The 12,260-nt window shown below is 40.9% G+C and overlaps 1 protein-coding gene across 49 annotated transcripts in view; it reads right to left on the bottom strand.

The window, feature by feature from the left end:
- CCDC7 (coiled-coil domain containing 7) overlaps positions 1 to 12,260 on the bottom strand; it is a 425,173-nt gene that overhangs the window by 197,033 nt on the left and 215,880 nt on the right. For 35 of the 49 annotated variants that reach the window (XM_054522140.1, XM_054522141.1, XM_054522147.1 and 32 more), the window contains 2 exons: positions 9,916 to 10,026; positions 4,148 to 4,261 (listed from right to left, as the gene is read on the bottom strand). In XM_054522140.1, coding sequence (XP_054378115.1) covers positions 4,148 to 4,261; positions 9,916 to 10,026 — 225 coding nt within the window. The remainder of the gene's footprint in view (positions 1 to 4,147; positions 4,262 to 9,915; positions 10,027 to 12,260) is intronic. The other 14 variants (XM_054522152.1, XM_054522167.1, XM_054522181.1 and 11 more) reach the window with 1 other exon arrangement.

Genomic DNA, 12,260 nt, shown 5'->3' with positions numbered 1-12,260 from the left:
CATGGCATATGTATACATATGTAACAAACCTGCACGTTGTGCACATGTACCCTGAAACTTAAAGTATAATAAAAAAAAAGAATGTTTAATATTGGCACCCACTCTCTTCTGGCTTGTAGAGTTTCTGCTGAGAAATCTGCTGTTAGTCTGATGGGCTTCCCTTTGTGGGTAACTCGACCTTTCTCTCTGGCTGCCGTTAACATTTTTCCCTTCATTTCAACCTTGGGGAATCTGACAATTATGTGTCTTGGAGTTGCTCTTCTCGAGGAGTATCTTTGTGGCTTTCTCTGTATTTCCTGAATTTGAATGTTGGCCTGCCTTGCTAGGTTGGGGAAGTTCTCCTGGATAATATCCTGAAGAGTGTTTTCCAACTTGGTTCCATTCTCCCCGTCACTTTCAGGTACACCAATCAGACGTAGGTTTGGTCTTTTCACATAGTCCCATATTTCTTGGAGGATTTGTTCATTTCTTTTTACTCTTTTTTCTCTAAACTTCTCTTCTCACTTCATTTCATTCATTTGATCTTCCATCACTGATACCCTTTCTTCCACTTGATCGAATTGGATACTGAAGCTTGTGCATGCATCACGTAGTTCTCGTGCCATGGTTTTCAGCTCCATGAGGTCATTTAAGGTCTTCTCTATGCTGTTTATTCTAGTTAGCCAGTCTTCTACTCTTTTTTTCAACGTTTTTAGCTTCCTTGCAATGGGTTTGAGCATCCTCCTTTAGCTCAGAGAAGTTTATTATTACCGATCTTCTGAAGCCTACTTCTCTCAACTCGTCAAAGTCATCCTCCGTCCAGCTTTGTTCCGATGCTGGCAAAGACCTGCAATCCTTTGGAGGAGAAGAGGCACTCTAGTGTTTAGAATTTTCAACTTTTCTGCTCTGGTTTCTCCCCATATTTGTGGTTTTATCTACCTTTGGTCTTTGATGATGGTGACCTACAAGTGGGGTTTTGGTGTGGATGTTGTTTTTGTTGATGTTGATGCCATTCCTTTCTGTTTGTTAGTTTTCCTTCTAACAGTCAGGACCCTCAGCTGTAGGTCTGTTGGAGCTTGCTGGAGGTCCAGTCCAGACCCTGTTTGCCTGGGTATCACCAGCGGAGGCTGCAGAACAGCAAATACTGCAGAAGAGCAAAGGTTGCTGCCTGATCCTTCCTCTGGAAGCTTTGTCTCAGAGGGGCCGCCAGCTGTTTGAGGTGTCGGTCAGCCCCTACTGGGATGTGTCTCCCAGTTAGGCTACTGGGGGGTCAGGGACCCACTTTAGGAAGCAGTCTGTCCATTCTCAGATCTCAAACTCCATGTGGGGGAGAACCACTGCTCTCTTCAAAGCTGTCAGACAGGGACGTTTAAGTCTGCAGAAGTTTCTGCTGCCTTTTGTTCAGCTATGCCCTGCCCCCAAAGGTGGAGTCTATACAGGCAGGCAGGCCTTGTTGAGCTGCAGTGGGCTCCACCCAGTTCGAGCTTCCCAGTTGCTTTGTTTACCTAGTCAAGCCTCAGCAATGGTGGATGCCCCTTCCCCATCCTCACTGCCACCTCTCAGTTTGATCTCGGATTGCTGTGCTAGCAGTGAGCAAGGCTCCATGGGTGTTGGACAGACCCGCCAAGCCAGGCACAAGATATAATCTCCTGGTGCGCTGTTTGCTAAGACCATTGGAAAAGCGCTGTATTAGGGCGGGAGTGTCCTGATTTTCCAGGTACTGTCTGTCATGGCTTCCCTTGACTAAGAAAGGGAATTCTCTGACCCCAGGTGCTTCCTGGGTGAGGCTACGTCCTGCCATTTTGGCTCACACTCCATGGGCTGCACCCACTGTCCAACCAGTCCCAATGAGATGAACTTGGTACCTCAGTTGGAAATGCAGAAATCACCCATCTTCTGGGTCGCTCATGCTAGGAGGTGTAGCCTGGAGCTGTTCCTATTCGGCCATCTCGGGTGGTTCCAGGTTGTGTGTTCTTTATGAGAATCTAAGGCCTGATGATCTGTCACTGTCTTCCATGCCTCACATGGGACCATCTAATTGCAGGAAAACAAGCTCAGGGCTCCCACTCATTCTACATTATGGTGTATAATTATTTCATTACATATTACAATGTAATAATAATATAAATAAAGTGCACAATAAATGTAATGCACTTGAATCATCCCAAAACCATCCCCCACCTCAGCCCTGGTCCATGGAAAAAATGTTAATTTTGTTCACTTTCTCTGGTGCAAAAAAGGTTGAGGACCACTGATCTAGATCATAATTTTTTTCATTTATTGTGATACTGTAAGCAATGGCCTATACATGTCAAATTCCTCAGCATGGAAGAAGCAACTGCTACAAAAAAGCAACAAGAGATCATCAGAGACAGCAACATAAAAATAGTCATTGGGCACACACTTCTCAATGATCTAGGAAAGGGCCTCACCAAAGACATCTCTAGGTTTGGTTACCCAACAATAAGGACTCACAAAAGGAGATTAATGTGCTCTTCACCAGGGAACTCATGGCCTGGTGGTAGTGTGCCATTTTGGGCTCAATGGCAGCCTCCTAGGTTCTGCCCAGTGCTGGCCCCTATAACTAATAGAAATGCTGCTCTCCTCTTCTCCCATTGAATTTTGAAATGAATTAGAGAGCCCTGCCAATTTTTATGCAAATCTTTTGGCTTAAAAAAAAAACAGAAAATAAGACTATGACATGGCCAATGTCCCTATGTCCCCAGTGAGGAATGGAGGCCCTATATCAAAGTTAAAGTTCAAAGCGGACATGGAGAATTTCATTTCTTGGGCCTTTTGCATAATAGTGCACACGTGACTGTGATCCCCAAAATCCCTGGCATGAGAATGAGGAGGAAACAGATAATGTTCTCTGGTTTTCAGTTGAAGGCCACCACCACCAAGATCCTGATCTGACTACAGGTAGGTCTCTTCAAGCCACTACTACTTCCGTCATTGTGGAACCCATTACTGAATGGGTTATTGTTATGACATATTGTCTATGTTTACCCCTGACTGTATTCACCTCCAGTCCCTGAGGGGAATTGTTGCAATTAGGACCATTTTAGTGGGGTATATGGAAGACTAAACCCTCCAGACTACCAGCACCTAGTGTCTTTGTCTCTTAAAAACACTATCAACTGTCTTGGGGATTAAAAAAAAAAAAGTCTTCATTGCTGTGCTTAAGGAAGCCAAAGTTCACCATCTGGCCTTTTGCTTAAGGCACTGTGTGCCTGGAAAATAATTGACTATTGGTGGCTCATGCCATAGTTCTGTCTTTGGCACTGGTGTTACCTGACACTATGACTATCACAGAGGCTACTACCCAAGCTGAGGGAAATAGTTATAAAGCAACTGACATGGTAAATGCCCTTTTCGGCATCCTTGTCCACAAAGATGATCAAGATCAGTCTGCCTTACATTAAATGGGCTGCATTACACCTTTAATGTCCTCCTCGAGGCTGTGACGTGAAAACAGCACCACTCCCAGATGAAGCACTGGCCTTCCACTATATTCATTTTGTCTGGGCCCAGACAAAACACTACCTGGCAAGGGCTGGGTCACTCTCAGCTTTAGTCACTCTCAGCCCCAAAAAGTAAAAGGAAAGCCCAGACTAGAGTTCTCACATTCCCTTAATGGGCATCTTCATGACACCATCTATCAGGTTACCAATAAGACCTCTACCCTTAGGTGCAGCCTAAAGATAGGATGTTCTGGAGACCCTCCAGTGACCACATAGGCTGTTTTTCTGCTTGGCCTTCTCTGATACATTTTGTCATTTGAGTTACACATCTCACCAATCTCTCTGTTTGCCAATTAGAGTCTGTGACAGAAGGATACTGCCACATGTCCCAAGGTTCCTGTTGAACACTTGGACCCATAATCTCCTACAGTTGGCTGAAAGCAAACACCCTTTGAGAGACTAATGACTTTTATTGGATTTGGTGGACAAAGAGCACATGAGCATGCCATAAAATAGTCTCAAGACCAGAAATTCCAACCAAATATTATATGGCTTTTGTTCCCTAGTTATTTTAAGGTATTCACACTGTAAAGTATAAAATTTCCATAAACTATATGCTCAACTACATACTCATGAACCAAAGAAAAATGATCTCATGAGATTAACTTTAAAAATTTTAAGTTACCTATAATTATTATACTTACTACTATGTCTTTTCTCTCTAGGAAGTTTTTTGGTTTTTTCAATTTGCATTTCCAGTTTTGACACTGAATCTTGATGTTCAAGCACAAGATTTTTGCCTGGTTCTTCATCATGAGCTACATAAGGAGATGCATTTAGTCTCTTAATGGAAAAACAGACCTACTGTGAAACCTCTAGATTTCAAACTTGTAATTGTGTGGCAAAATTTTCACATTTTGATAAATTTGTGAGTAAATTATCATAAATCCAGATGTGACATGACTACTATAAGAACATTTTAATGGCTGTGTGTTAAAGCTCATTATTTCATAACATTTCTAGGCATCTGATATATATTAGTCACTAGTTTCCTTATGTTATTTATACTTTAGGTTAATACATATTCATAGAAATAAAAATAAAAATGCATAGGTACAATGTTATTTATTATAGCATATATGTAATTGCAAAATAGTCACAACCACATAAACTTTCAAGCAGAGGAGATTGGTTGAATAAACTGAGATATGTATATACAGTAAGTCCTCACGTAATGTCATTGATAGAATCTTGGAAACTATGACCTTAAGCAAAATGACACATAATGAAACCCATTTTACCATAGGCAAATTGACATAAACAAGAGTTAAGTTCCTACAGTATTTTTTTGTAACAAAAACATCACAAACTTCTAAATAAAGACCTGAAACACTTCTAATAGTAAACACTAAAATAAATGTGAGCTATACATAGATTTAAGAAAAAATAATAAAAACAAATAAGACAATTATTTACCCAATTTGTGGTTAATCAGTGAGTGATGGTTGTCATAGTGGTGGTGAGTTAAGTCAAGGAATAAACCAAAAGCAAAGCAAAATTGTAAGGAACGTCTCCTCCCATCATATAATTTAAAAGCAATCACAAATATGGTGGCTTACAGAGTGCTTTTGTACTGCATTGTTTATTGTCATGCATTTGTATAATTATTGTATATGAATTTTTATTTTATAATAATTTGTATTCATTCATTCATTCACTTGTTTTGTAGCCCACTTATTCCAGTTAAGGGCTGCAGGTGGTTGGAACATATCCTAGCAGCTCAGAGCACAAGGGGGGAACCAGCCCTCGACAGAATGCCATGCCATATCAGGGCGCACTCAGACACATACCCACACTCACTCAGACAGGGACCATTTAGACACTTTGGAATGTGGGAGGAAATTGGAGCACCCGGAGAAAATTCATGCAGACACAGGGAGAATGTGCTAACTCCAGACCATGTGCCTGGCTAGGTATCAATTTTTTTTCTAACTAACATTATAATCAAACAATGTCGAACAAAATGTTGTTATTCAAGGACGTGCTGTACCACACACTATGGTATAGTACATATGGTAAATAATGTGAAACAAACAACTGTAGGTGTAACTGTAAAACAAATTAAACATGTCTATAAATTAACCTGAAGGGATTTCAAAGAATACTGTGAAGGAAAAAAATACCTACAAAGGGGAAAACTTGAATGCCATCTTTGGGGAAGGAGGATGAAGAAATGAGAAAAAAAATAGAGAAGGAAATAGAGAGATAGTTATCTTTACAAAAAGAAGCAGAGGAAAGATATAAGAAACAATGTTATTGGTTACCTACAAAATGAGGGGAGAGGACTGGGGAAGAAAATATACTCCTCTAAGTATAACTTTTTGCATATATATTGTTTTACTTTTGAACGTAGCTTCATGTCCTACAAATTTCAAAAACAAAATTAAGTCAACAAGGAAAAGAAGGTGGGATGAAAATTAAAATCATGAAATCATTGAAGAAAAAATAAAAGCAATAACTCATCAATATAGTATTTGACATAAACCCTCACTATTGGACATGAGAGGTGGAGGTGGAGTGTAAACAAATCATGAAATCTTTTTAGTTGTTCTAGTATGTGTTAAGCAACCTGAACTCAATTTGAGAGGAATTAGAATAGGGAGCAAATAACTAAAGGTATTCATGTGGTTCAGAGCTCCAGCTAACTCAGCCTCAGGGTCCATAATATGGAAAATAGCTTCTTGTTTGGGACTCCTTCCACTGTGAGACAATCCCATCCCATGCCCACTCACACAGTCTACACTGATGCATCTGACCCTTGCTAAGTGCTTTTCTGTGGGGTAAAATGGGGCACTGGTAGAGCTGGGGACCTGCCTCTATCTAGGCTATGGCTTTTAATATGCTAGTAAGTGAATAAGGTTAATTGTTACTTTGAGTTTGGCATGTTATCTTAATAGACCAACTCAAAAACTGGCATTTCTGTTTCTAACAAACTACCATAAAGAGCAGGGTGGTCAATGAAGCATAAAGCCTTTCTGGAAGGAACACTTTGGTAGGTGCTAGTGAGCCTGCAGGACACTCTCAGTGGAAGGTGGATGGGGAGGCTACTGGATCAATTGCAAGAGACTCAACATCCCACAGGGCACTCTGCCAGTCATGTCAATCAATCATCTCTTAGAAAGTGCCAGCAGACACCATACAGTTTTCTAGAATGCTAATGTATTATTTACATGAGCTTTTCAATTCTGACATGGAACAATAATCTCTTTATCCTCTGATTCACATACCAAGATATCCAATGAGTCAATTGAAAAATCCAGCAGATGGGCTCTGAGAAAGCTAGGGAAGCAATTTTGTGGTTACTGCTCCTGGCCCTAAGTCAATGGGCTCAAAAAAGTTGGAGACTCTGCACACTGAGTTGTACCTAATGACTATTCTTAGCCCTAGGCACTCCCCTAAAAATGGTGGACAGCCTGTAATGCAGTCAGTTATTGAGACTCATGCTTTAATGAAAAACAACGCAGGGTCCTGATGATCATTTTGCCCAGCAACTAAGAGACGTGGGTAGTGTGCCTTCACAATAAAGCAATAATCTTGTTTAACTTAGGGAGTGAGAGGGGCATATTGTGGAGCTTATCACTACAGAATGCCTCCTTAAGAGAATCTTGACAGTGCCCATATTGCCTAAGGAAGTGGAGGAAAGGAGGACGAATGATGTAAACATCTGAAACCCTCTCCTTCCTCAGTTGGGTACTATTTTTGGCTCTGACAGGATTGCCCACCCATGACGTGTTCCCTGCTACTGGAAAACATGTTTGGGCCATCATCTGCAGAGGCTACAATGGCCCCTTGAGGCACTCCACTGTCTCTAAGGTCACTGATGGAGTGAGGACAGTTGTGTTCCCTGCTACTGGAAAACATGTTTGGGCCTTCATCTGCAGAGGCCATAATGGCCCTTGCCCACTCCGCTGTCTCTAAGGTCACTGATGGAGTGAGGACAGTAATGACAAGATTTGACCAGACTCAGATCTCTAGTTTCATTTCACAGCCTTTACTAGCTCAATTAAACCTCCTTATAAGATAATGTCAATTAATTTGTGGCACAATTCAGATCTTAACTGACAAATTTCTGGGCATGTAAAAAGCATCTACCACCAAGATAGCAATGTGTGACCAGTGAACAGTGTGACCTAAAAATGGTAATTTGGCACCCATTCCTGGGTGATCTAGTTAAGGGCTCTCCCCAAGAAATATCTGAGTCTAGTTAATCAATGATGGAATCTGAAGTAGGACACTGACGGACTTTTCACCAAGAATCTCCTGGCCAGGTAGTGGGCCATGGGTACCAACACACAGCCCCACTAAATCCAGACTGTGATGACCCCATGACTAATAAAAAGTGCTCTTCCCTTTGCACCTCTCAGTGATACTGAAATCAATCAGAGAACCCTCCACTACTTTTGCTCAAACTTCATGCTCTCGAAAATAAAGAAAATTAAGAGTTAGGCCAAGATCCCTGTGTTACCAGTGGTAATCTGAGAATGTATGGTAAGGTCAGAATTTAAAGGGAAGGTGGGAAGAAACTGCATTTCTAGGGCCATTAGGATACTGGTGCACAGGTGGCTGTGATCCCCACAACCTCTGATACCAGGAACTGGGGAAAAGAAGTAATGCTCTCTGGTTTTGCATCTGAGGACACCACCAAAATGACCCTTGGTCAAACACTACCATGGGAGTATCCTTTCGGACAACTGCAAAACTCCATTTTATTCCCCTCCCCCACCAAATGTATTGTTGGTATAGATGTATTTTCTATGTGAACCCCCACTTGCATTCATCCCAGTCCCTGACGGAAACTGAGGCATTTAAGGCCATTTTAGTGGGGCATATGGAAGAATGTAAATATCCAGATTAACAGCACCTAGCACCTTTGTTTCCCAGAATAGCTTCCTAGGAAGAAACAGAAATGGCTGTTGTCATTAGTTGAGCTTAATGAAGCAAAAGTTCTCCATGAGACTATTTCTCCATTCAATAACTAAGTAGATCTTGTACACACCCTCAGGTGCATAATGACTCAATTGATTTTGCTGGTCCAATGCTATATTACAGCCCTGGGCACCAAAGACACATGTGACTATAGTTCTCTTACAAGATATTTTCCAAACTGAGGGAACTTGTTTGCAACAACTGACACCTCAAATGCCTTTCCATATCTTTTTTTCACTTAGATGTTCAGTTTAACCTTATATAGAATAAGTTGGAAAACATAACTAATATCCTTCCACAAGGCTACCAAACTGCTCTAATATCTGTCATCAATGCATAATGACCTCTAAATGGCCTGGTCCCAAGGGGAGGACTAGCCTTTCAATATATTGATTATATCATTTAAGTGGACTCAAGCAAGGACATCTCTCAAAAGGACTGTATACTCTAATGACTCACCAGTGGCTCTTAACTGGGCCATTAGTTCAGACAAGATACAGTTACCTAGTACCTGGATAAAATGCCTAGGATTGATTTCTAAGGGGTGACATCTAATTTCAGAGGAGACTGCCAAGCTTTGATCCTTTCTGGTCTAACAAATAAAAACAAGCCCAGGCTAGGTGCAACGGCTCACACCTGCAATGCCAGCACTTTGGGAGGCCGAGGCAGGTGGATCACTTGAGGTCAGGAGTTCAAGACCAGCCTGGCCAACATGGTGAAACCCTGTCTCTACTAAAAATACAAAAATTAGGCAGACGTGGTGGTGCGTGCCTATAATCTCAGCTACTTGGGAGGCTGAGGCAGGAAAATCACTTGAGCCTGGGAGGCGGAGGTTGCGGTGAGCCAAGATCAGGCCACTGCACTCCAGTCTGGGCAAGAAAGTGAGACCCTGTCTCAAAAAAAAAAAAACAAGCCCAGCAGTTACTGGAACTGTTTGGATAAATACACTCTCATTTTCCCTATGTGGGATCCTTGATGACATTCATTCATCTATGGGGTTACCAGAAATTCTGTTTCATTTCAGTGGGGCCATGACCAAAAGGATGCCCTAGAGTCCCTTAAACAGGTGTCCTAGGTTACCTTTCCCTAGGTTATTATGATCCCCATTTGCTGTTTTGAGTTGCAGATCCTAGCAATGTCTTTGCTGATTGGTGCCTATGGAAGAAGGCCACAGGTGAGAGGTGCCCATTAAGTTTTTGGGCCCATAATTACTTTCAGTTGGCTGAAAGGCACACTACTTTGGAAAAACAATTATACATTTGTTATAAAGCCTTGGGGGATATTGTGTGTCCTGTGGTCATGAAATAATCTAAGGGCCAGAAATCTCTCAACCAAAATGTATCAATATTTTTCACTTTTTTCTTTAATTATGGTAGGGTATTCACATTTTAGTCAAAGTGTAAAACTTCTGTGAACCAAAGCAAAAATACCTTCAGATGAACTTACTTTTAAATAATTTAAAGTTATCTTTACTTTTTATACTTACTAGTAATTCTTTGCCCTTTGAGAGTTCTTTGTTCCTTCACTTGCATTTCTGATTTTGACGTTGAGTCTTGATGCCTAAGTATAAGATTTTCATCTGGTTCTTCATCAGGAGCTACAGAAAAAGATGTGTTTAGTCCGCTAAATTACAAATAAATCTATTTGAAATCTATAGATTTCAAATTTACAAGTGTACAGTGGCATTTTCTCTCATTTTTGTAAAGTTATGAATAAATTACCATAATGCTATATCTACTACGAAAATGGTGAGAAGAGTTTCAATGGGTGTGTGTTGAAACTATCTCACCATATCAATATTCCTGCACTTTGAATATGTTTTATCTCAGTCTCTGGCTTTCTTAGGTTTTTTATATTTTCAATTAACACATATTCATAGACCAAACAATGAAAATGCATATGCACCAGGTTATTCATTACAGCATAAATGCAAATACTCAAAACCACCTAAATGTACAAGCATAGATCTGTTGAGTAAAGCATATAAACTATGACAATATCAACTATGGGCTATAATGTGGTCCAAAAAACTGTACATACAGTTACAAAAGGAATGAAAAAGATCCCTACAATCTGACTTGGTGATATTTCTATGAAACAATGTTTAGTGGAAAAAAACAAAAGGGAGAATATCTAGTATACTATCTTTTAGCTAAGAAAGAAGAGGAAATTAGAAAAATATGGGGAGATATCTATCTTTATTAAAGAAACACAGGAAGATAAACCAGAAAACAAAGTAGTTTGTTACCAAGTCACTGCAAACACTGCTTGCTGAGTTGCACCCAATGACTACTGTTAACTCTAAATATGTCCCTGGAATGAACAGACAGCCTATGATGACACAATTGTTTGAGATTTATATTAAATTTGAAAGAATAAAGATCTCTCAGGTTCACCTCACCAGTGACCTGAGGAGTTCATAGGAACTTGAAGAGTTTGCTTCTACCATAAAGGAGGTAAGCGTGTTAAGACAGTGTGCGACAGTGGCACCGTGTATAGTGTGTCACAACAGAGCCCCTCGTTCTGAGCGCCCTAAAAGTGTCCAAGGAAGATGAGGAAGGGTGGCAGGGAAAAAAAAAGAGATATGAGCACTAGAGACACTCTCCTTTCTCTATAGGCTATCATTTGTTCTCTGAAAGTTTGGCCCACTCATGATGAGTTCCCTGACACTGCAAGCATTGTCTAGTTACTCAACAATGAAGTCTCAAAGAAGAGACTTCTTTGAGAAGTCTGGCCAGGCAGTAGGGCATAGGGCCAACACACATAGGGCAGTAGGGCCAGGCAGTAGGGCATAGGGCCAACACACAGCCCCACTAGAGTCAAAATGGTGACAATACCTATAACTAACACAAGTGCTATTTCCTCTACCCATCACAGTGATCTTAAGATGAATCAGAGAACATGGTCTGTGTTTCCCAGAAGTCTCAGCTTTCAAAACAAAACAAAATTAGGGGTTAGGCCAACGTCCCTGTTTCCACAGTGGCACCTGAGGCTGTATACCAAGTCAGAGTTCAAAGAGGTCATAGTGTAGAACAGCATAACTCACATCATTTGAATACTAGTTTACCAATGATTTATCTCCACAATCTCTGACACCAGGATGAGGGTAAAACAGATAATGCTATATGGTGTGAGGTCTGAAGCCACCAAAAACATGACCCTTACCCAAACACAACTATGGGTGGGTCCCACTGGGCCACTACAAACCTCCATTTTTATGACTCCCTCTACTGAATATATTATTGATATAGATGTATTTTCTATGTGAATCCCCAATCACATCAGCCTCAAGCCCTAAGGGGAACTACTGCAGTTAAGGTCATTTTAGTGAAGCATGTGGAAGACTGTAAACTTACTAAACCACAAGTGTCTAGGGATTGGTCTCCAAAAATCACCTGAGGGAGAAATAGAAATCACTGCCCTTATTGCTCAGCTCTTCATGATCATGAAGCCAAAGATGTTCATGAGACTATTTATCCATGCAATAACTAAGTTGGCCTGTGTGTATCACCTTGGATGCCTATAAACTCCATTGATTATGGGAAGCTTAATGCTATGGTACTTCTTAGAACACTGATATGACCTGACATTGTGACTGTCCATAAAGGTAATTACCCAAGCGAGGGAAGTAGGTATAAGGCAATTGACATAGCAAATGCCCTTTTCAGCATTCCTGTCCACACAGATGATCAGGAACAGTTTGTCTTATACGGGACAGGTTGCAATACATCTTTAAAATCCCTCCACAAAACCATGATCTGGAAACAGTTCTGTTCCTATTAACCTTCCACGACATTGATGACTTCCTACTGGTAGGCCCAGGCAAGTCCA

The sequence above is a fragment of the Pongo abelii genome, chromosome 8 (assembly GCF_028885655.2).
Source record: "Pongo abelii isolate AG06213 chromosome 8, NHGRI_mPonAbe1-v2.0_pri, whole genome shotgun sequence".
NCBI lineage: Eukaryota > Metazoa > Chordata > Mammalia > Primates > Hominidae > Pongo > Pongo abelii.
Note: the sequence above shows the minus strand (reverse complement) of the source record. Positions and strands in the feature narration are given on the sequence as shown.